General features: G+C 46.5%; 1 protein-coding gene across 1 annotated transcript in view; it reads left to right on the plus strand.

Annotated features, from left to right (window-relative positions):
* Positions 1-23,852, plus strand: part of LOC140355542 (calcium/calmodulin-dependent protein kinase type II subunit alpha) — a 47,373-nt gene that overhangs the window by 12,976 nt on the left and 10,545 nt on the right. The window contains exons 10-12 of the mRNA XM_072440165.1: positions 93-135; positions 1,759-1,796; positions 1,867-1,915. Coding sequence (XP_072296266.1) covers positions 93-135; positions 1,759-1,796; positions 1,867-1,915 — 130 coding nt within the window. The remainder of the gene's footprint in view (positions 1-92; positions 136-1,758; positions 1,797-1,866; positions 1,916-23,852) is intronic.

The following is a 23,852-nucleotide window of genomic DNA, read 5'->3' on the forward strand; positions in this document are numbered from 1 at the left end:
CCTCCTCCTCCTCTCCTCCTGTCCTTGCCTCACCTCCTCCTCCTCTCCTCCTCACCCCCTTGCCTCACCTCCTCCTCTCCTCCTCTCCTCAGGGAGCCATCTTGACGACAATGTTGGCCACGAGGAACTTTTCAGGTCAGTGTTGTGTGTGTTTAGTGTGTGTTTAGTGTGTGTTTAGTGTGTGTTTAGTGTGTGTTTAGTGTGTGTTTAGTGTGTGTTTAGTGTGTGTTTAGTGTGTGTTTAGTGTGTGTTTAGTGTGTGTTTAGTGTGTGTTTAGTGTGTGTTTAGTGTGTGTTTAGTGTGTGGTCAGAGTCCTTAAATAGACTGGACTGAGGTCTAAATCTGGACCAAAGTCCCAAAAGGGGCGGGTCTAGACCCCAAGCCAAAGACCACACGTGAAAAGAGCCTAAACCAGGACTTTTGTCTCAGTGTCAGCTGAAGCCTTGTTGTGAGTTGTGTGTTCATGAGTTCTGTGTGTGTTTGTGTGTAGATGTTGTGTGTTCATGAGTTCTGTGTGTGTTTGTGTGTAGATGTTGTGTGTTCATGAGTTCTGTGTGTGTCTGTGTGTAGATGTTGTGTGTGCATGAGTTCTGTGTGTGTCTGTGTGTAGATGTTGTGTGTTCATGAGTTCTGTGTGTGTCTGTGTGTAGATGTTGTGTGTTCATGAGTTCTGTGTGTGTTTGTGTGTAGATGTTGTGTGTTCATGAGTTCTGTGTGTGTCTGTGTGTAGATGTTGTGTGTTCATGAGTTCTGTGTGTGTCTGTGTGTAGATGTTGTGTGTTCATGAGTTCTGTGTGTGTTTGTGTGTAGATGTTGTGTGTTCATGAGTTCTGTGTGTGTTTGTGTGTAGATGTTGTGTGTTCATGAGTTCTTTGTGTGTCTGTGTGTAGATGTTGTGTGTTCATGAGTTCTGTGTGTGTCTGTGTGTAGATGTTGTGTGTTCATGAGTTCTGTGCGTGTCTGTGTGTAGATGTTGTGTGTTCATGAGTTCTGTGTGTGTTTGTGTGTAGATGTTGTGTGTTTCATGAGTTCTGTGTGTGTCTGTGTAGATGTTGTGTGTTCATGAGTTTTGTGTGTGTCTGTGTGTAGATGTTGTGTGTTCATGAGTTCTGTGTGTGTCTGTGTGTAGATGTTGTGTGTTCATGAGTTCTGTGTGTGTCTGTGTGTAGATGTTGTGTGTTCATGAGTTCTGTGTGTGTTTGTGTGTAGATGTTGTGTGTTCATGAGTTCTGTGTGTGTCTGTGTGTAGATGTTGTGTGTTCATGAGTTCTGTGTGTGTCTGTGTGTAGATGTTGTGTGTTCATGAGTTCTGTGTGTGTCTGTGTGTAGATGTTGTGTGTTCATGAGTTCTGTGTGTGTCTGTGTGTAGATGTTGTGTGTTCATGAGTTCTGTGTGTGTCTGTGTGTAGATGTTGTGTGTTCATGAGTTCTGTGTGTGTCTGTGTGTAGATGTTGTGTGTTCATGAGTTCTGTGTGTGTTTGTGTGTAGATGTTGTGTGTTCATGAGTTCTGTGTGTGTCTGTGTGTAGATGTTGTGTGTTCATGAGTTCTGTGTGTGTCTGTGTGTAGATGTTGTGTGTTCATGAGTTCTGTGTGTGTCTGTGTGTAGATGTTGTGTGTTCATGAGTTCTGTGTGTGTCTGTGTGTAGATCAGGTGTGTTGTGTCCGTGTTGTGCGTTGCCATGGCGGCGGTGCTGCTCTTCTTCCTGCCGTTCTTTCTGACGCTGGCGTTTCTCGCTCTCTTCGTGCTTCGTTCAGGAGGAAAAAGTGGAGGAAAGAAAAACGATGGCGTAAAGGTAAAAAGTGGAGGTTTGGAGGCTAAAAACACAAAGACTGAATTACGTGTTTCTTCTTCTCTTCTTTCAGGAGTCGTCTGAGAGCACCAACACCACCATCGAGGACGAGGACACACGAGGTACTGCACTTACCCAAAGTAATCAGAGTATCACATGAAATATGAGTAAGTACTTTAGATCCATCTGAAGTATTTACACTACATCAACCAAACGCCCTTAGGGTCTTCTCAGGTGTAATGTGAGCGCGGGCCTCCGAGGGCATGAACACATCACCGACTTTGACTCAATAGTTCATGTGTTTTTAGTCATGTTTTTAGTCGTGTTTTTAGTCATGTTTTAAGTCGTGTTTTAGTCATGTTTTTAGTCATGTTTTAAGTCGTGTTTTAGTCATGTTTTTAGTCATGTTTTAAGTCGTGTTTTTAGTCATGTTTTAAGTCGTGTTTTAGTCATGTTTTTAGTCATGTTTTAAGTCGTGTTTTTTGTCATGTTTTTATACGTGTTATTAATCATGTTTTTATTCATGTTTTAAGTCGTGTTTTAGTTGTGTTTTTAGTCACGTTTTAGTCATGTTTTTAGTCGTATTTAAGTCATGTTTTTAGTCACGTTTTAGTCATGTTTTCAATTGTATTTTTAGTCTTGTTTTTGCCATGTTTTAGGTTGTGTTAAAGTCATGTTTTCGTTGTTTTTAGTCACGTTTTAGTAATGTTTTTAGTCGCGTTTATAGTCATGTTTTAAGTCGTGTTTTTAGTTGTATTTTTAGTTGTGTTTTTAGTCTTGTTTTAGTCATGTTTCAAGTCGTGTTTTAGTCATGTTTTTAGTCGTGTTTTTAGTCCTTTTTTAGTCATGTTTTAAGTCGTGTTTTTAGCCGCTTTTCAGTCATGTTTTAGTTGTGTTTTTAATCGTGTTTTAGTCATGTTTGAGTTTTGTTTCAGTCATGTTTTCAGTCGTGTTTTTAGTCATGTTTTTAGTCGTGTTTTAGTCATGTTTTCAGTCGTGTTTTTAGTCATGTTTTTAGTCGTGTTTTTGTCGTGTTTTTAGTCATGCTTTTAGTCATGTTTTAGTCATGTTTTTAGTCGTGTTTTTAGTCAGGTTTTAATCATGTTTTTAGTCATGTTTTAGTCATGTTATTAGTCATGTTTTTAGTCATGCTTTTAGTCGTGTTTTTAGTCATGTTTTAGTCATGTTTTTAGTCAGGTTTTTAGTCAGGTTTTAATAATGTTTTTAGTCATGTTTTAGTAGTTTTTTTAGTCATGTTTTTAGCCGTGTTTTAGTCATGTTTTAAGTCGTGTTTTAGTCATGCTTTTAGGTGTGTTTTTAGTCATGTTTTTAGTCGTGTTTTTAGTCATGTTTTAAGTCGTGTTTTAGTCATGTTTTTAGTCATGTTTTAAGTCCTGTTTTAGTCATGTTTTAGTCATGTTTTAAGTCGTGTTTTTTGTCATGTTTTTATACGTGTCATTAATCATGTTTTTATTCATGTTTTAAGTCGTGTTTTAGTTGTGTTTTTAGTCACGTTTTAGTCATGTTTTTAGTCATGTTTTTATTCATGTTTTAGTCATGTTTTTAGTCGCATTTTAGTCATGTTTTCAATTGTATTTTTAGTCTTGTTTTTGCCATGTTTTAGGTCGTGTTAAAGTCATGTTTTCGTTGTTTTTAGTCACGTTTTAGTAATGTTTTTAGTCATGTTGTTAGTCGTGTTTTTAGTCATGTTTTAAGTCGTGTTTTAGTCATGTTTTTAGTCCTGTTTTAGTCATGTTTCAAGTCGTGTTTTTTGTCATGTTTTTATACGTGTTATTAATCATGTTTTTATTCATGTTTTAAGTCGTGTTTTAGTTGTGTTTTTAGTCACGTTTTAGTCATGTTTTTAGTCGCATTTTAATCATGTTTTTAGTCGCGTTTTAGTCATGTTTTCAATTGTATTTTTAGTCTTGTTTTTGCCATGTTTTAGGTCGTGTTAAAGTCATGTTTTCGTTGTTTTTAGTCACGTTTTAGTAATGTTTTTAGTCACGTTTATAGTCATATTTTTAGTCATGTTTTTAGCTGTGTTTTAGTCATGCTTTAGTTGTATTTTTAGTTGTATTTTTAGTCGTGTTTTTAGTCTTGTTTTAGTCATATTTCAAGTCGTGTTTTAGTCATGTTTTAGTCATGTTTTTAGTCATGTTTTAGTCATGTCTTTAGTCATGCTTTAAGTCGTGTTTTTAGTCATGTTTTTAGCCGTGTTATAGTCATGTTTTAAGTCGTGTTTTAGTCATGCTTTTAGGTGTGTTTTTAGTCATGTTTTAGTCGTGTTTTTAGTCATGTTTTTAGCCGTGTTATAGTCATGTTTTAAGTCGTGTTTTAGTCATGCTTTTAGGTGTGTTTTTAGTCATGTTTTAGTCATGTTTTTAGTCATGTTTTTAGCCGTGTTATAGTCATGTTTTAAGTCGTGTTTTAGTCATGCTTTTAGGTGTGTTTTTAGTCATGTTTTAGTTGTGTTTTCAGTCATGTTTTTAGTCGTGTTTTTAGTCGTGTTTTAAGCCGTGCTTTTAGTCGTATTTTTTATTGTGTTTTTAGTCGTGCTTTTAGTGGGTTTTTAGTTATTTTTTTGTCGTGTTTTTAGTCGTGTTTTAGTCATGTTTTTATTCATGTTTTTATTCATGTTTTTAGCCCTTTTTTAGTCGTGTTTTTAGTTTTTTTTAGCCACTTTTTTAGCCTTGTTTTTCGTCGTGTTTTTAGTCGTGTTTTATTCATGTTTTTATTCAAATTTTTAGTCCTTTTTTCGTAGTGTTTTTAGTTGTTTTTAGCCACGTTTTTAGCCGTGTTTCAGCCGTATTTTTGGTCATGTTTTTAGCTGTGTTTTTAGACCGCCGGTCCTGAGGTCAAAACACATGTAGGACGCTGTGTGGACATGACACATGTAGGACGCTGTGTGGACATGGCACATGTAGGACGCTGTGAAGACATGCCACATGTAGGACGCTGTGTGGACATGACACATGTAGGACGCTGTGTGGACATGACAAATGTAGGACGCTGTGTGGACATGGCACATGTAGGACGCTGTGTGGACATGACACATGTAGGACGCTGTGTGGACATGGCACATGTAGGACGCTGTGTGGACATGACAAATGTAGGACGCTGTGTGGACATGGCACATGTAGGACGCTGTGAAGACATGTGTAGCATGTGTGTCACAAGTTTACAAGTGGATAAATACAGGTAACAATGTGTTGTTATTGGGCTAGATCAGAAGTGCTAGATGCGGCTCTCGGAACAGAGTGAGTAGGAGACAATAATTACGTGTGCAGGTACCATATATTGAATTGACATATAAACATAATAATATACAAGAATGGCCATTCATTACTATTTACAAGATAGGGATAGAAGAAGATATGTACATTGTAAAGTTCAATCTCAAAAATCATCCACGTAGGACAGTTCACAAAGTGTCCTCAGCGTGTGTCACGCTGAATTGTAAAGTGCAGTGTAGTTTCAAATTGTTCATTAAGCAACAGTACAATGTTCTTTGGAAAGTTCTAAAGGGTGGCTACAGGAGCCTCCTACCGGCCCGACCAGAGCAGGTGGAGTCCTTGTGGAGTCCGGGCTTGTGAAGCTTTAGGCAGTCTGGATCAGTCTGGATCAGTCTGGATCAGTCTGGATCAGTCTGGATCAGTTTGACTCTTTCCTAGCTCGCCATCCAATCTGGCCTGTGCAATAACAGGACCAAATAAATAATCATGTGCACATCATAAATAAATAAACTAGTTTCAATCATCAATATCGGTGTTAAATATTGTAAATTATCAAAGTGAACCATTTACAATATAATAAATAACATTAGATTAGTAAAATAGCTCATCAAGTTCAGTCATGTACTTAAACAGTGTATTGAATAAATATCAATCAAAAGTAAAGTGCATAAGGTGCTTCAAATGGAACAACAATCATTAAGTTGGACTTTAAAGTGCTTCCAGATACATTTACAAACAATCAATAAATTATCAATAAATAGTGTTCATATTTAAGTAACAATGAGAGTAATTTCATTTCGTTTGACAATATAATATTTGAGGAAATGGGCAATAAAGATGATGCTAACTAGCCCATTCAAACCAATGGGCGCGGCTAAGCTAAGCAGCACACTCACCAGTTTTGACGTTAATATAAGATCTAAATAAGATGATCTGGGTCCAGTAGTCGACTCCTAAGATGCGGGACAGTAAATGCATTAAGTAGATTAAACCAACATAATGAAATTCGGAAGATCTGTGGCCATTTATCGTACCTGTAGCGCAACCCGAATTCCCCGACCGGCATTTCCCGAGCCGCAACTCATTTCCTGTTTATATGCCGACGATTGGCGGCGCAGCGCCACGTGACCGGCTGACGCACGGCGCAACAGCGTGATGACGTAATGAGCCGAAAGGGAGAGTTTCTCACCTGGGTTACACATGACACATGTAGGACGCTGTGTGGACATGACACATGTAAGACGCTGTGTTGTCATGACACATGTAGGACGCTGTGTGGACATGACACATGTAGGACGCTGTGTTGTCATGACACATGTAGAACGCTGTGTGGACATGACACATGTAGGACGCTGTGTGGACATGACACATGTGGACGCTGTGTTGTCATGACACATGTAGGACGCTGTGTGGACATGACACATGTAGGACGCTGTGTTGTCATGACACATGTAGAACGCTGTGTGGACATGACACATGTAGGACGCTGTGTGGACATGGCACATGTAGGACGCTGTGCGGACATGACACATGTAAGATGCTGTGTGGACATGACACATGTGGACGCTGTGTTGTCATGACACATGTAGGACGCTGTGTGGACATGGCACATGTAGGACGCTGTGCGGACATGACACATGTAAGATGCTGTGTGGACATGACACATGTAAGACGCTGTGTGGACATGACACATGTAGGACGCTGTGAAGACATGAAACATGTAGGACGCTGTGTGGACATGACACATGTAGGACGCTGTGTGGACATGACACATGTAGGATGCTGTGTGGACATGACACATGTAGGACGCTGTGTGGTCATGACACATGTAGGACGCTGTGTGCACATGACACATGTAGGACGCTGTGTGGACATGACACATGTAGAACGCTGTGTTGACATGACACATGTAGGACGCTGTGTGGACATGACACATGTGGACGCTGTGTGGACATGACACATGTAGGACGCTGTGTGGACATGACACATGTAGGACGCTGTGTGGACATGACACATGTGGACGCTGTGTGGACATGACACATGCAGAACGCTGTGTGGATATGACACATGTAGGACGCTGTGTGGACATGACACATGTAGGACGCTGTGTGGATATGACACATGTAGGACGCTGTGTGGACATGACACATGTAGGACGCTGTGTGGATATGACACATGTAGGACGCTGTGTGGACATGACACATGTAGGACGCTGTGTGGACATGACACATGTAGGACACTGTGTGGACATGACACATGTAGGACGCTGTGTTGTCATGACACATGTAGGACGCTGTGTTGTCATAACACATGTAGGACGCTGTGTGGACAAGACACATGCAGGACGCTGATACATGTAGGACGCTGTGTGGAAATGACAAATGTAGGACACTGTGTGGACATGACACATGTAGGACGCTGTGTGGACATGACACATGTAGGACCCTGTGTGGACATGACACATGTAGGACGCTGTGTGGACATGAAACATGTAGGACGCTGTGTGGACATGACACATGTAGGACACTGTGTGGACATGACACATGTAGGACGCTGTGTGGACATGACACATCTAGGACGCTGTGTGGACATGACACATGTAGGACGCTGTGTGGACATGACACATGTAGGACGCTGTGTAGACATGACACATGTAGGACGCTGTGTTGTCATGACACATGTAGGACGCTGTGTGGACATGACACATGCAGGACGCTGTGTGGACATGTAGGACGCTGTGTGGACATGACACATGTAGGACGCTGTGTAGACATGACACATGTAGGACGCTGTGTTGTCATGACACATGTAGGACGCTGTGTGGACATGACACATGTAGGACGCTGTGTGGACATGACACATGCAGGACGCTCTGTGGACATTACACATGTAGGACGCTGTATGGACATGACACATGTAGGACGCTGTGTGGACTGGACACATTTAGGACACTGTAGGACGCTGTGTGGACATAACACATGTAGGACACTGTGTTGTCATGACACATGTAGGACGCTGTGCAAACATGACACATGCAGGACGCTGTGTGGACATGACACATGTAAGACGCTGTGTTGTCATGACACATGTAGGACGCTGTGAAGACATGAAACATGTAGGACGCTGTGTGGACATGACACATGTAGGACGCTGTGTGGACATGACACATGTAGGACGCTGTGTTGACATGACACTTGTGGACGCTGTGTGGACATGACACATGTAGGACGCTGTGTGCACATGACACATGTAGGACGCTGTGTGGACATGACACATGTAGAACGCTGTGTGGACATGACACATGTAGGACGCTGTGTGCACATGACACATGTAGGACGCTGTGTGGACATGACACATGTAGGACGCTGTGTGCACATGACACATGTAGGACGCTGTGTGGACATGACACATGTAGAACGCTGTGTTGACATGACACATGTAGGACGCTGTGTGGACATGACACATGTAGGACGCTGTGTGGACATGACACATGTAGGACGCTGTGTTGTCATGACACATGTAGGACGCTGTGTGGACATGACACATGTAGGACGCTGTGTTGTCATGACACATGCAGAACGCTGTGTTGACATGACACTTGTGGACGCTGTGTGGACATGACACATGTAGGACGCTGTGTGGACATGACACATGTAGGACGCTGTGTTGTCATGACACATGTAGGACGCTGTGTTGTCATGACATATGTAGGACGCTGTGAAGACATGACACATGTAGGACGCTGTGTGGACATGACACATGTAGGACGCTGTGTGGACATGACACATGTAGGACGCTGTGAAGACATGAAACATGTAGGACGCTGTGTGGACATGACACATGTAGGACGCTGTTTGGACATGCCAAATGTAGGACGCTGTGTGGACATGACACATGTAGGACGCTGTGAAGACATGAAACATGTAGGACGCTGTGTGGACATGACACATGTAGGACGCTGTGTGGACATGACAAATATAGGACGCTGTGTGGACATGGCACATGTAGGACGCTGTGTGGACATGACACATGTAAGACGCTGTGTTGTCATGACACATGTAGGACGCTGTGAAGACATGAAACATGTAGGACGCTGTGTGGACATGACACATGTAGGACGCTGTGTGGACATGACACATGTAGGACGCTGTGTGGACATGACACATGTAAGACGTGTGTGGTCATGACGCATGTAAGATACTGTGTGGACATGACACATGTAGGACGCTGTGTGCACATGACACATGTAGGACGCTGTGTGGACATGACACATGTAGGACGCTGTGTGGACATGACACATGTAGGACGCTGTGTGCACATGACACATGTAGGACGCTGTGTGGACATGACACATGTAGAACGCTGTGTTGACATGACACATGTAGGACGCTGTGTGGACATGACACATGTAGGACGCTGTGTGGACATGACACATGTAGGACGCTGTGTTGTCATGACACATGTAGGACGCTGTGTGGACATGACACATGCAGAACGCTGTGTTGACATGACACTTGTGGACGCTGTGTGGACATGACACATGTAGGACGCTGTGTGGACATGACACATGTAGGACGCTGTGTTGTCATGACACATGTAGGACGCTGTGTTGTCATGACATATGTAGGACGCTGTGAAGACATGACACATGTAGGACGCTGTGTGGACATGACACATGTAGGACGCTGTGTGGATATGACACATGTAGGACGCTGTGTGGACATGACACATGTAGGACGCTGTGTGGACATGACACATGTAGGACACTGTGTGGACATGACACATGTAGGACGCTGTGTTGTCATGACACATGTAGGACGCTGTGTTGTCATAACACATGTAGGACGCTGTGTGGACAAGACACATGCAGGACGCTGATACATGTAGGACGCTGTGTGGAAATGACAAATGTAGGACACTGTGTGGACATGACACATGTAGGACGCTGTGTGGACATGACACATGTAGGACCCTGTGTGGACATGACACATGTAGGACGCTGTGTGGACATGAAACATGTAGGACGCTGTGTGGACATGACACATGTAGGACACTGTGTGGACATGACACATGTAGGACGCTGTGTGGACATGACACATCTAGGACGCTGTGTGGACATGACACATGTAGGACGCTGTGTGGACATGACACATGTAGGACGCTGTGTAGACATGACACATGTAGGACGCTGTGTTGTCATGACACATGTAGGACGCTGTGTGGACATGACACATGCAGGACGCTGTGTGGACATGTAGGACGCTGTGTGGACATGACACATGTAGGACGCTGTGTAGACATGACACATGTAGGACGCTGTGTTGTCATGACACATGTAGGACGCTGTGTGGACATGACACATGTAGGACGCTGTGTGGACATGACACATGCAGGACGCTCTGTGGACATTACACATGTAGGACGCTGTATGGACATGACACATGTAGGACGCTGTGTGGACTGGACACATTTAGGACACTGTAGGACGCTGTGTGGACATAACACATGTAGGACACTGTGTTGTCATGACACATGTAGGACGCTGTGCAAACATGACACATGCAGGACGCTGTGTGGACATGACACATGTAAGACGCTGTGTTGTCATGACACATGTAGGACGCTGTGAAGACATGAAACATGTAGGACGCTGTGTGGACATGACACATGTAGGACGCTGTGTGGACATGACACATGTAGGACGCTGTGTTGACATGACACTTGTGGACGCTGTGTGGACATGACACATGTAGGACGCTGTGTGCACATGACACATGTAGGACGCTGTGTGGACATGACACATGTAGAACGCTGTGTGGACATGACACATGTAGGACGCTGTGTGCACATGACACATGTAGGACGCTGTGTGGACATGACACATGTAGGACGCTGTGTGCACATGACACATGTAGGACGCTGTGTGGACATGACACATGTAGAACGCTGTGTTGACATGACACATGTAGGACGCTGTGTGGACATGACACATGTAGGACGCTGTGTGGACATGACACATGTAGGACGCTGTGTTGTCATGACACATGTAGGACGCTGTGTGGACATGACACATGCAGAACGCTGTGTTGACATGACACTTGTGGACGCTGTGTGGACATGACACATGTAGGACGCTGTGTGGACATGACACATGTAGGACGCTGTGTTGTCATGACACATGTAGGACGCTGTGTTGTCATGACATATGTAGGACGCTGTGAAGACATGACACATGTAGGACGCTGTGTGGACATGACACATGTAGGACGCTGTGTGGACATGACACATGTAGGACGCTGTGAAGACATGAAACATGTAGGACGCTGTGTGGACATGACACATGTAGGACGCTGTTTGGACATGCCAAATGTAGGACGCTGTGTGGACATGACACATGTAGGACGCTGTGAAGACATGAAACATGTAGGACGCTGTGTGGACATGACACATGTAGGACGCTGTGTGGACATGACAAATATAGGACGCTGTGTGGACATGGCACATGTAGGACGCTGTGTGGACATGACACATGTAAGACGCTGTGTTGTCATGACACATGTAGGACGCTGTGAAGACATGAAACATGTAGGACGCTGTGTGGACATGACACATGTAGGACGCTGTGTGGACATGACACATGTAGGACGCTGTGTGGACATGACACATGTAAGACGTGTGTGGTCATGACGCATGTAAGATACTGTGTGGACATGACACATGTAGGACGCTGTGTGCACATGACACATGTAGGACGCTGTGTGGACATGACACATGTAGAACGCTGTGTTGACATGACACTTGTGGACGCTGTGTGGACATGACACATGTAGGACGCTGTGTGGACATGACACATGTAGGACGCTGTGTGCACATGACACATGTAGGACGCTGTGTGGACATGACACATGTAGAACGCTGTGTTGACATGACACATGTAGGACGCTGTGTGGACATGACACATGTAGGACGCTGTGTGGACATGACACATGTAGGACGCTGTGTTGTCATGACACATGTAGGACGCTGTGTGGACATGACACATGTAGGACGCTGTGTGGACATGACACATGTAGGACGCTGTGTTGTCATGACACATGTAGGACGCTGTGTTGTCATGACATATGTAGGACGCTGTGAAGACATGACACATGTAGGACGCTGTGTGGACATGACACATGTAGGACGCTGTGTGGACATGACACATGTAGGACGCTGTGAAGACATGAAACATGTAGGACGCTGTGTGGACATGACACATGTAGGACGCTGTTTGGACATGCCAAATGTAGGACGCTGTGTGGACATGACACATGTAGGACGCTGTGAAGACATGAAACATGTAGGACGCTGTGTGGACATGACACATGTAGGACGCTGTGTGGACATGACAAATATAGGACGCTGTGTGGACATGGCACATGTAGGACGCTGTGTGGACATGACACATGTAAGACGCTGTGTGGACATGACACATGTGGACGCTGTGTTGTCATGACACATGTAGGACGCTGTGTGGACATGACACATGAAGGACGCTGTTTGGACATGACACATGTAGGACGTGTGTGGTCATGACACATGTAGGACACTGTTTGGATATGACACATGTAGGACATTGTGTGGACATGACACATGTAGGACGCTGTGTGGACATGACACATGTAGGACGCTGTGTAGACATGACACATGTAGGACGCTGTGTTGTCATGACACATGTAGGACGCTGTGTGGACATGACACATGCAGGACGCTGTGTGGACATGGCACATGTAGGACGCTGTGCGGACATGACACATGCAGGACGCTGTGCGGACATGACACATGTAAGACGCTGTGTTGTCATGACACATGTAGGACGCTGTGAAGACATGAAACATGTAGGACGCTGTGTGGACATGACACATGTAGGACGCTGTGTGGACATGACACATGTAGGACGCTGTGTGGACATGACACATGCAGGACGCTGTGTGGACATGGCACATGTAGGACGCTGTGTGGACATGACACATGCAGGACGCTGTGTGGACATGGCACATGTAGGACACTGTGCGGACATGACACATGTAAGACGCTGTGTTGTCATGACACATGTAGGACGCTGTGAAGACATGAAACATGTAGGACGCTGTGTGGACATGACACATGTAGGACGCTGTGTGGACATGACACATGTGGACGCTGTGTGGACATGACACATGTAGGACGCTGTTTGGACATGACACATGTAGGACGCTGTGTTGTCATGACACATGTAGGACGCTGTGTGGACATGACACATGTGGACGCTGTGTGGACATGACACATGCAGGACGCTGTGTGGACGTGACACATGTAGGACGCTGTGTGGACATGACAAATGTAGGACGCTGTGTGGGCATGACACATGTAGGACCTTGTGTGGACATGACACATGTAGGACACTGTGTGGACATGACACATGTATGACGCTGTGTGGACATGACACATGTAGGAAACTGTGTGGTCATGACACATGTAGGACACTTTGTGGACATGACACATGTAGGACACTGTTTGGACATGACACATGTAGGACGCTGTGTGGACATGACACATGTAGGACCCTGTGTGGACATGAAACATGTAGGACGCTGTGTTGTCATGACACATATAGGACACTCTGTGGACATGAAACATGTAGGACGCTGTGTGGACATGACACATGTAGGACGCTGTGTGGACATGACACATGTAGGACGGTGTGTTGTCATGACACATGTAGGACGCTGTGTGGACATGACACATGTAGGACGCTGTGTGGACATGACACATGTAGGACGGTGTGTTGTCATGACACATGTAGGACGCTGTGTGGACATGACACATGTAGGACGCTGTGTGGACATGACACATGTAGGACGGTGTGTTGTCATGACACATGTAGGACGCTGTGTGGACATGACACATGTAGGACGCTGTGTGGACATGACACATTTAGGATGCTGTGTGGACATGACACATGTAGGACGCTGTGTGGACATGACACATGTAGGACGCTGTGTGGACATGACACATGTAGGACCCTGTGTGGACATGACACATGTAGGACGCTGTGTTGTCATGACACATTTAGAACGCTGTGTGGACATGACACATGTAGGACGCTGTGTGGACATGACACATGTAGGACGCTGTGTGGACATGACACATGTAGGACGCTATGTAGACATGACACATGTAGGACGCTGTGTTGTCATGACACATGTAGGACGCTGTGAAGACATGACACATGTAGGATGCTGTGTGGACATGACACATGTAGGACGCTGTGTGGACATGACACATGTAGGACGCTGTGAAGACATGAAACATATAGGACGCTGTGTGGACATGACACATGTAGGACGCTGTGAAGACATGAAACATGTAGGACGCTGTGTGGACATGACACATGTAGGACGCTGTGTGGACATGACAAATATAGGACGCTGTGTGGACATGACACATGTAGGATGCTCTGTGGACATGACACATGTAGGACACTGTTTGGACATGACACATGTAGGACGCTGTGTGGACATGACACATGTAGGACCCTGTGTGGACATGAAACATGTAGGACGCTGTGTTGTCATGACACATATAGGACACTCTGTGGACATGAAACATGTAGGACGCTGTGTGGACATGAAACATGTAGGACGCTGTGTGGACATGACACATGTAGGACGCTGTGTTGTCAAGACACATGTAGGATGCTGTGTGGACATGACACATGTAGGACGCTGTGTGGACATGACACATGTAGGACGCTGTGTGGACATGACACATGTAGGACGCTGTGTGGACATGACTCATGTAGGACGGTGTGTTGTCATGACACATTTAGAACGCTGTGTGGACATGAAACATGTAGGACGCTGTTTGGACATGACACATGTAGGACGCTGTGTTGTCATGACACATGTAGGACGCTGTGTGGACATGACACATGTAGGACGCTGTGTGGACATGACACATGTCGGACGTTGTGTGGACATGACACATGTAGGACGCTGTGGTGACATGACACATGTAGGACGCTGTGTTGTCATGACACATGTAGGACGCTGTGTGGACATGACACATGCAGGACGCTGTGAGGACATGACACATGTAGGACGCTGTGTGGACATGACACATGTAGGACGCTGTGTGGACATGACACATGTAGGACGCTGTGAAGACATGAAACATGTAGGACGCTGTGTGGACATGACACATGTAGGACGCTGTGTGGACATGCCAAATGTAGGACGCTGTGTGGACATGACACATGTAGGACGCTGTTAAGACATGAAACATGTAGGACGCTGTGTGGACATGACACATGTAGGACGCTGTGTGGACATGACAAATATAGGACGCTGTGTGGACATGGCACATGTAGGACGCTCAGTGGACATGACACATGTAAGACGCTGTGTGGACATGACACATGTGGACGCTGTGTTGTCATGACACATGTAGGACGCTGTGAAGACATGAAACATGTAGGACGCTGTGTGGACATGACACATGTAGGACGCTGTGTGGACATGACACATGAAGGACGCTGTTTGGACATGACACATGTAGGACGTGTGTGGTCATGACACATGTAGGACACTGTTTGGATATGACACATGTAGGACATTGTTTGGACATGACACATGTAGGACGCTGTGTGGACATAACACATGTAGGACGCTGTGTAGACATCACACATGTAGGACGCTGTGTTGTCATGACACATGTAGGACGCTGTGTGGACATGACACATGCAGGACGCTGTGTGGACATGGCACATGTAGGACGCTGTGCGGACATGAAACATGTAGGACACTGTGTGGACATGACACATGTGGACGCTGTGTGGACATGACACATGTAGGACGCTGTTTGGACATGACACATATAAGACGCTGTGTTGTCATGACACATGTAGGACGCTGTGTGGACATGACACATGTGGACGCTGTGTGGACATGACACATGCAGGACGCTGTGTGGACGTGACACATGTAGGACGCTGTGTGGACATGACAAATGTAGGACGCTGTGTGGGCATGACACATGTAGGACCTTGTGTGGACATGACACATGTAGGACACTGTGTGGACATGACACATGTAGGACACTGTGTTATCATGACACATGTAGGACGCTGTGTGGACAAGACACATGCAGGACGCTGACACATGTATGACGCTGTGTGGACATGACACATGTAGGAAACTGTTTGGTCATGACACATGTAGGACACTTTGTGGACATGACACATGTAGGACACTGTTTGGACATGACACATGTAGGACGCTGTGTGGACATGACACATGTAGGACCCTGTGTGGACATGACACATGTAGGACGCTGTGTTGTCATGACACATATAGGACACTCTGTGGACATGAAACATGTAGGACGCTGTGTGGACATGACACATGTAGGACGCTGTGTTGTCAAGACACATGTAGGATGCTGTGTGGACATGACAAATGTAGGACGCTGTGTGGACATGACACATGTAGGACGCTGTGTGGACATGACACATGTAGGACGCTGTGTGGACATGACTCATGTAGGACGCTGTGTTGTCATGACACATGTAGGACGCTGTGTGGACATGACACATGCAGGACGCTGTGTGGACATGTAGGACGCTGTGTGGACATGACACATGCAGGACGCTGTGTGGACATGACACATGTAGAACACTGTGTTGTCATCGCACATTTAGGATGCTGTGTGGACATGACACATGTAGGTCGCTGTGTGGACATGACACATGTAGGACCCTGTGTGGACATGACACATGTAGAACACTGTGTTGTCATCGCACATTTAGGATGCTGTGTGGACATGACACATGTAGGTCGCTGTGTGGACATGACACATGTAGGACCCTGTGTGGACATGACACATGTAGGACGCTGTGTTGTCATGACACATTTAGAACGCTGTGTGGACATGAAACATGTAGGACGCTGTGTGGACATGACACATGTAGGACGCTGTGTTGTCATGACACATGTAGGACGCTGTATGGACATGACACATGTAGGACGCTGTGTAGACATGACACATGTAGGACGCTGTGTTGTCATGACACATGTAGGACGCTGTGTGGACATGACACATGCAGGACGCTGTGTGGACATGTAGGACGCTGTGTGGACATGACACATGCAGGACGCTGTGTGGACATGACACATGTAAGACGCTGTGTTGTCATGACACATGCAGGACGCTGTGTGGACATGACACATGTAGGACGCTGTATGGACCTGACACATGCAGGACGCTGTGTGGACATGACACATGTAGGACGCTGTATGGACCTGACACATGCAGGACGCTGTGTGGACATGACACATGTAGGACGCTGTGTGGACTGGACACATTTAGGACACTGTAGGACGCTGTGTGGACATAACACATGTAGGACACTGTGTTGTCATGACAGATGTAGGACGCTGTGTGGACATGACAAATGTAGGACACTGTGTGGACATGACACATGCAGGACGCTGTGTGGACATGACACATGTAGGACGCTGTGTTGTCATGACACTTGTAGGACGCTGTGAAGACATGACACATGTAGGACGCTGTGTGGACATGACAAATGTAGGACACTGTGTGGACATGGCACATGTAGTACGCTGTGCGGACATGACACATGTAGGACGCTGTGTTGTCATGACACATGTGGACGCTGTGTTGTCATGACACATGTAGGACGCTGTGAAGACATGAAACATGTAGGACGCTGTGTGGACATGACACATGTAGGACGCTGTGTGGACATGACACATGTAGGACGCTGTGTGGACATGACACATGTAGGACGTGTGTGGTCATGACGCATGTAGGATACTGTGTGGACATGACACATGTAGGACGCTGTGTGCACATGACACATGTAGGACGCTGTGTGGACATGACACATGTAGAACGCTGTGTTGACATGACACTTGTGGACGCTGTGTGGACATGACACATGTAGGACGCTGTGTGGACATGACACATGTAGGACGCTGTGTTGTCATGACACATGTAGGACGCTGTGTGGACATGACACATGTGGACGCTGTGTGGACATGACACATGCAGGACGCTGTGTGGACGTGACACATGTAGGACGATGTGTGGACATGACAAATGTAGGACGCTGTGTGGGCATGACACATGTAGGACGCTGTGTGGACATGACACATGTAGGACGCTGTGTTGTCAAGACACATGTAGGATGCTGTGTGGACATGACACATGTAGGACGCTGTGTGGACATGACACATGTAGGACGCTGTGTGGACATGACACATGTAGGACGCTGTGTGGACATGACTCATGTAGGACGGTGTGTTGTCATGACACATGTAGGACGCTGTGTAGACATGACACATGTAGGACGCTGTGTGGACATGACACATGTAGGACGCTGTGTGGACATGACACATGTGGACGCTGTGTTGTCATGACATATGTAGGACGCTGTGAAGACATGACACATGTAGGACGCTGTGTGGACATGACACATGTAGGACGCTGTGTGGAAATGACACATGTAGGACGCTGTGAAGACATGAAACATGTAGGACGCTGTGTGGACATGACACATGTAGGACGCTGTGTGGACATGCCAAATGTAGGACGCTGTGTGGACATGACACATGTAGGACGCTGTGAAGACATGAAACATGTAGGACGCTGTGTGGACATGACACATGTAGGACGCTGTGTGGACATGACAAATATAGGACGCTGTGTGGACATGGCACATGTAGGACGCTGTGTGGACATGACACATGTAAGACGCTGTGTGGACATGACACATGTGGACGCTGTGTTGTCATGACACATGTAGGACGCTGTGAAGACATGAAACATGTAGGACGCTGTGTGGACATGACACATGAAGGACGCTGTTTGGACATGACACATGTAGGACGTGTGTGGTCATGACACATGTAGGACACTGTTTGGATATGACACATGTAGGACATTGTGTGGACATGACACATGTAGGACGCTGTGTGGACATGACACATGTAGGACGCTGTGTGGACATGACACATGTAGGACACTGTGTGGACATGACACATGTAGGAAACTGTGTGGTCATGACACATGTAGGACATTGTGTGGACATGACACATGTAGGACGCTGTGTTGTCATGACACATGTAGGACGCTGTGTTGTCATGACACATGTAAGACGCTGTGTGGACATGACACATGCAGGACGCTGTGTGGACATGGCACATGTAGGACACTGTGCGGACATGACACATGTAAGACGCTGTGTTGTCATGACACATGTAGGACGCTGTGAAGACATGAAACATGTAGGACGCTGTGTGGACATGACACATGTAGGACGCTGTGTGGACATGACACATGTAGGACGCTGTGTGGACATTACACATGTAGGACCTGTGTGGTCATGACGCATGTAGGACACTGTGTGGACATGACACATATAGAACGCTGTGTTGACATGACACATGTGGACGCTGTGTGGACATGAAACATGTAGGACGCTGTGTGGACATGACACATGTAGGACGCTGTGTTGTCATGACACATGTAGGACGCTGTGTGGACATGACACATGTGGACGCTGTGTGGACATGACACATGCAGGACGCTGTGTGGACGTGACACATGTAGGACGCTGTGTGGACATGACAAATGTAGGACGCTGTGTGGGCATGACCGATGTAGGACGCTGTGTGGACATGACACATGCAGGACGCTGTGTGGACGTGACACATGTAGGACGCTGTGTGGACATGACAAATGTAGGACGCTGTGTGGGCATGACCGATGTAGGACGCTGTGTGGACATGACACATGTAGGACGCTGTGTGGACAAGACACATGCAGGACGCTGACACATGTATGACGCTGTGTTGTCATGACACATGTAGGACGCTGTGTGGACATGACACATGTAGGACACTGTGTGGACATGACACATCTAGGAAACTGTGTGGTCATGACACATGTAGGACACTTTGTGAACATGACACATGTAGGACACTGTTTGGACATGACACATGTAGGACCCTGTGTGGACATGACACATGTAGGACCCTGTGTGGACATGACACATGTAGGACGCTGTGTTGTCATGACACATATAGGACACTCTGTGGACATGAAACATGTAGGACGCTGTGTGGACATGACACATGTAGGACGCTGTGTTGTCAAGACACATGTAGGATGCTGTGTGGACATGACACATGTAGGACGCTGTGTGGACATGACACATGTAGGACGCTGTGTGGACATGACACATGTAGGACGCTGTGTGGACATGACTCATGTAGGACGGTGTGTTGTCATGACACATGTAGGACGATGTGTAGACATGACGCATGTAGGTCGCTGTGTTGTCATGACACATGTAGGACACTGTGGACATGACACATGTAGGACGCTGTGTGGACATGACACATGTGGACGCTGTGTTGTCATGACATATGTAGGACGCTGTGAAGACATGACACATGTAGGACGCTGTTTGGACATGACACATGTAGGACGCTGTGTGGACATGACACATGTAGGACGCTGTGAAGACATGAAACATGTAGGACGCTGTGTGGACATGACACATGTAGGACGCTGTGTGGACATGCCAAATGTAGGACGCTCTGTGGACATGACACATGTAGGACGCTGTGAAGACATGAAACATGTAGGACGCTGTGTGGACATGATACATGTAGGACGCTGTGTGGACATGACAAATATAGGACGCTGTGTGGACATGGCACATGTAGGACGCTGTGTGGACATGACACATGTAAGACGCTGTGTGGACATGACACATGTGGACGCTGTGTTGTCATGACACATGTAGGACGCTGTGAAGACATGAAACATGTAGGACGCTGTGTGGACATGACACATGTAGGACGCTGTGTGGACATGACAAATATAGGACGCTGTGTGGACATGGCACATGTAGGACGCTGTGTGGACATGACACATGTAAGACGCTGTGTGGACATGACACATGTGGACGCTGTGTTGTCATGACACATGTAGGACGCTGTGAAGACATGAAACATGTAGGACGCTGTGTGGACATGACACATGTAAGACGCTGTGTGGACATGACACATGTGGACGCTGTGTTGTCATGACACATGTAGGACGCTGTGAAGACATGACACATGTAGGACGCTGTGAAGACATGAAACATGTAGGACGCTGTGTGGACATGACACATGTAGGACGTGTGTGGTCATGACACATGTAGGACACTGTTTGGATATGACACATGAAGGACATTGTGTGGACATGACACATGTAGGACGCTGTGTGGACATGACACATGTAGGACGCTGTGTGGACATGACACATGTAGGACACTGTGTGGTCATGACACATGTAGGACACTGTTTGGATATGACACATGTAGGACGCTGTGTGGACTTGACACATGTAGGACACTGTGTGGACATGACACATGTAGGACGCTGTGTGGACATGACACATGTAGGACACTGTGTGGTCATGACACATGTAGGACGCTGTGTGGATATGACACATGTAGGACGCTGTGTGGACAAGACACATGCAGGATGCTGACATACGTAGGACGCTGTGTGGACATGACATATGTAGGACACTGTGTGGACATGACACATGTAGGATGCTGTGTGGACATGACACATGTAGGACGCTGTGTTGTCATGACACATGTAGGACGCTGTGTGGACAAGACACGTGCAGGATGCTGACATACGTAGGACGCTGTGTGGACATGACATATGTAGGACACTGTGTGGACATGACACATGTAGGATGCTGTGTGGACATGACACATGTAGGACGCTGTGTTGTCATGACACATGTAGGACGCTGTGTGGACATGACACATGTAGGACGCTGTGTGGACATGACACATGTAGGACGCTGTGTGGACAAGACACATGTAGGACGCTCTGTGGACATGACTCATGTAGGACGCTGTGTGGACATGGCACATGTAGGACGCTCTGTAGACATGACACATGTAGGACGCTGTGTGGACATGACACATGTAGGACGCTGTGTGGACATGACACGTGTAGGACGCTGTGTGGACATGACTCATGTAGGACGGTGTGTTGTCATGACACATGTAGGACGCTCTGTAGACATGACTCATGTAGGACACTGTGTTGTCATGGCACATGTAGGACGCTGTGTGGACATGACACATGTAGGACGCTGTGTGGACATGACACATGTGGACGCTGTGTTGTCATGACACATGTAGGACGCTGTGAAGACATGACACATGTAGGACGCTGTATGGACATGACACATGTAGGAAGCTGTTTGGACATGAAACATGTAGGATGCTGACACATGTAGGACGCTGTGTGGACCTGACACATGTAGGACGATGTGTGGACATGAGACATGTAGTACGCTCTGAAGACATGACACATGTGGACGCTGTGTTGTCATGACACATGTAGGACGCTGTGAAGACATGACACATGTAGGACGCTGTGTGGACATGAAACATGTAGGATGCTGACACATGTAGGACGCTGTGTGGACCTGACACATGTAGGACGATGTGTGGACATGAGACATGTAGGACGCTGTGTGGACATGACACATTTAGGACACTGTGTTGTCACGACACATGTAGGACGCTGTGAAGACATGACACATGTAGGACGCTCTGTGGACATGACACATGTAGGACGCTGTGTGGACATGACACATGTAGGACGCTGTGTGGACATGAAACATGTAGGATGCTGACATATTTAGGACGCTGTGTGGACATGACACATGTAGGACGATGTGTGGACATGACTCATGTAGGACGGTGTGTGGACATGACTCATGTAGGACGGTGTGTTGTCATGACACATGTAGGACGCTGTGTAGACATGACACATGTAGGACACTGTGTTGTCATGGCACATGTAGGACGCTTTGTGGACATGACACATGTAGGACGCTGTGTGGACATGACACATGTAGGACGCTGTGTGGACATGACACATGTAGGACGCTGTGAAGACATGAAACATGTAGGACGCTGTGTTGTCATGACACATGTAGGACGCTGTGTTGTCATTACACATGTAGGACACTGTGTGGACATGACACATGTAGGACGCTGTGTTTTCATGACACATGTAGGACGCTGTGTAGACATGACACATGTAGGACGCTGTGTGGACATGACACATGTAGGACGGTGTGTGGACATGACACATGTAGGACGCTGTGTGGACATGACTCATGTAGGACTCTGTGTGGACATGAAACATGTAGGATGCTGACATATTTAGGACGCTGTGTGGACATGACACATTTAGGACGCTGTGTTGTCACGACACATGTAGGACGCTGTGAAGACATGACACATGTAGGACGCTCTGTGGACATGACACATGTAGGACGCTGTGTGGACATGACACATGTAGGACTCTGTGTGGACATGAAACATGTAGGATGCTGACATATTTAGGACGCTGTGTGGACATGACACATGTAGGACGATGTGTGGACATGACTCATGTAGGACGGTGTGTGGACATGACTCATGTAGGACGGTGTGTTGTCATGACACATGTAGGACGCTGTGTAGACATGACACATGTAGGACACTGTGTTGTCATGGCACATGTAGGACGCTTTGTGGACATGACACATGTAGGACGCTGTGTGGACATGACACATGTAGGACGCTGTGTGGACATGACACATGTAGGACGCTGTGAAGACATGAAACATGTAGGACGCTGTGTTGTCATGACACATGTAGGACGCTGTGTTGTCATTACACATGTAGGACACTGTGTGGACATGA

The sequence above is a fragment of the Eucyclogobius newberryi genome, unplaced genomic scaffold (assembly GCF_026437365.1).
Source record: "Eucyclogobius newberryi isolate DKJ021-1_F unplaced genomic scaffold, fEucNew1.0.hap1 SCAF_110, whole genome shotgun sequence".
In the NCBI taxonomy this organism is placed as follows: domain Eukaryota; kingdom Metazoa; phylum Chordata; class Actinopteri; order Gobiiformes; family Gobiidae; genus Eucyclogobius; species Eucyclogobius newberryi.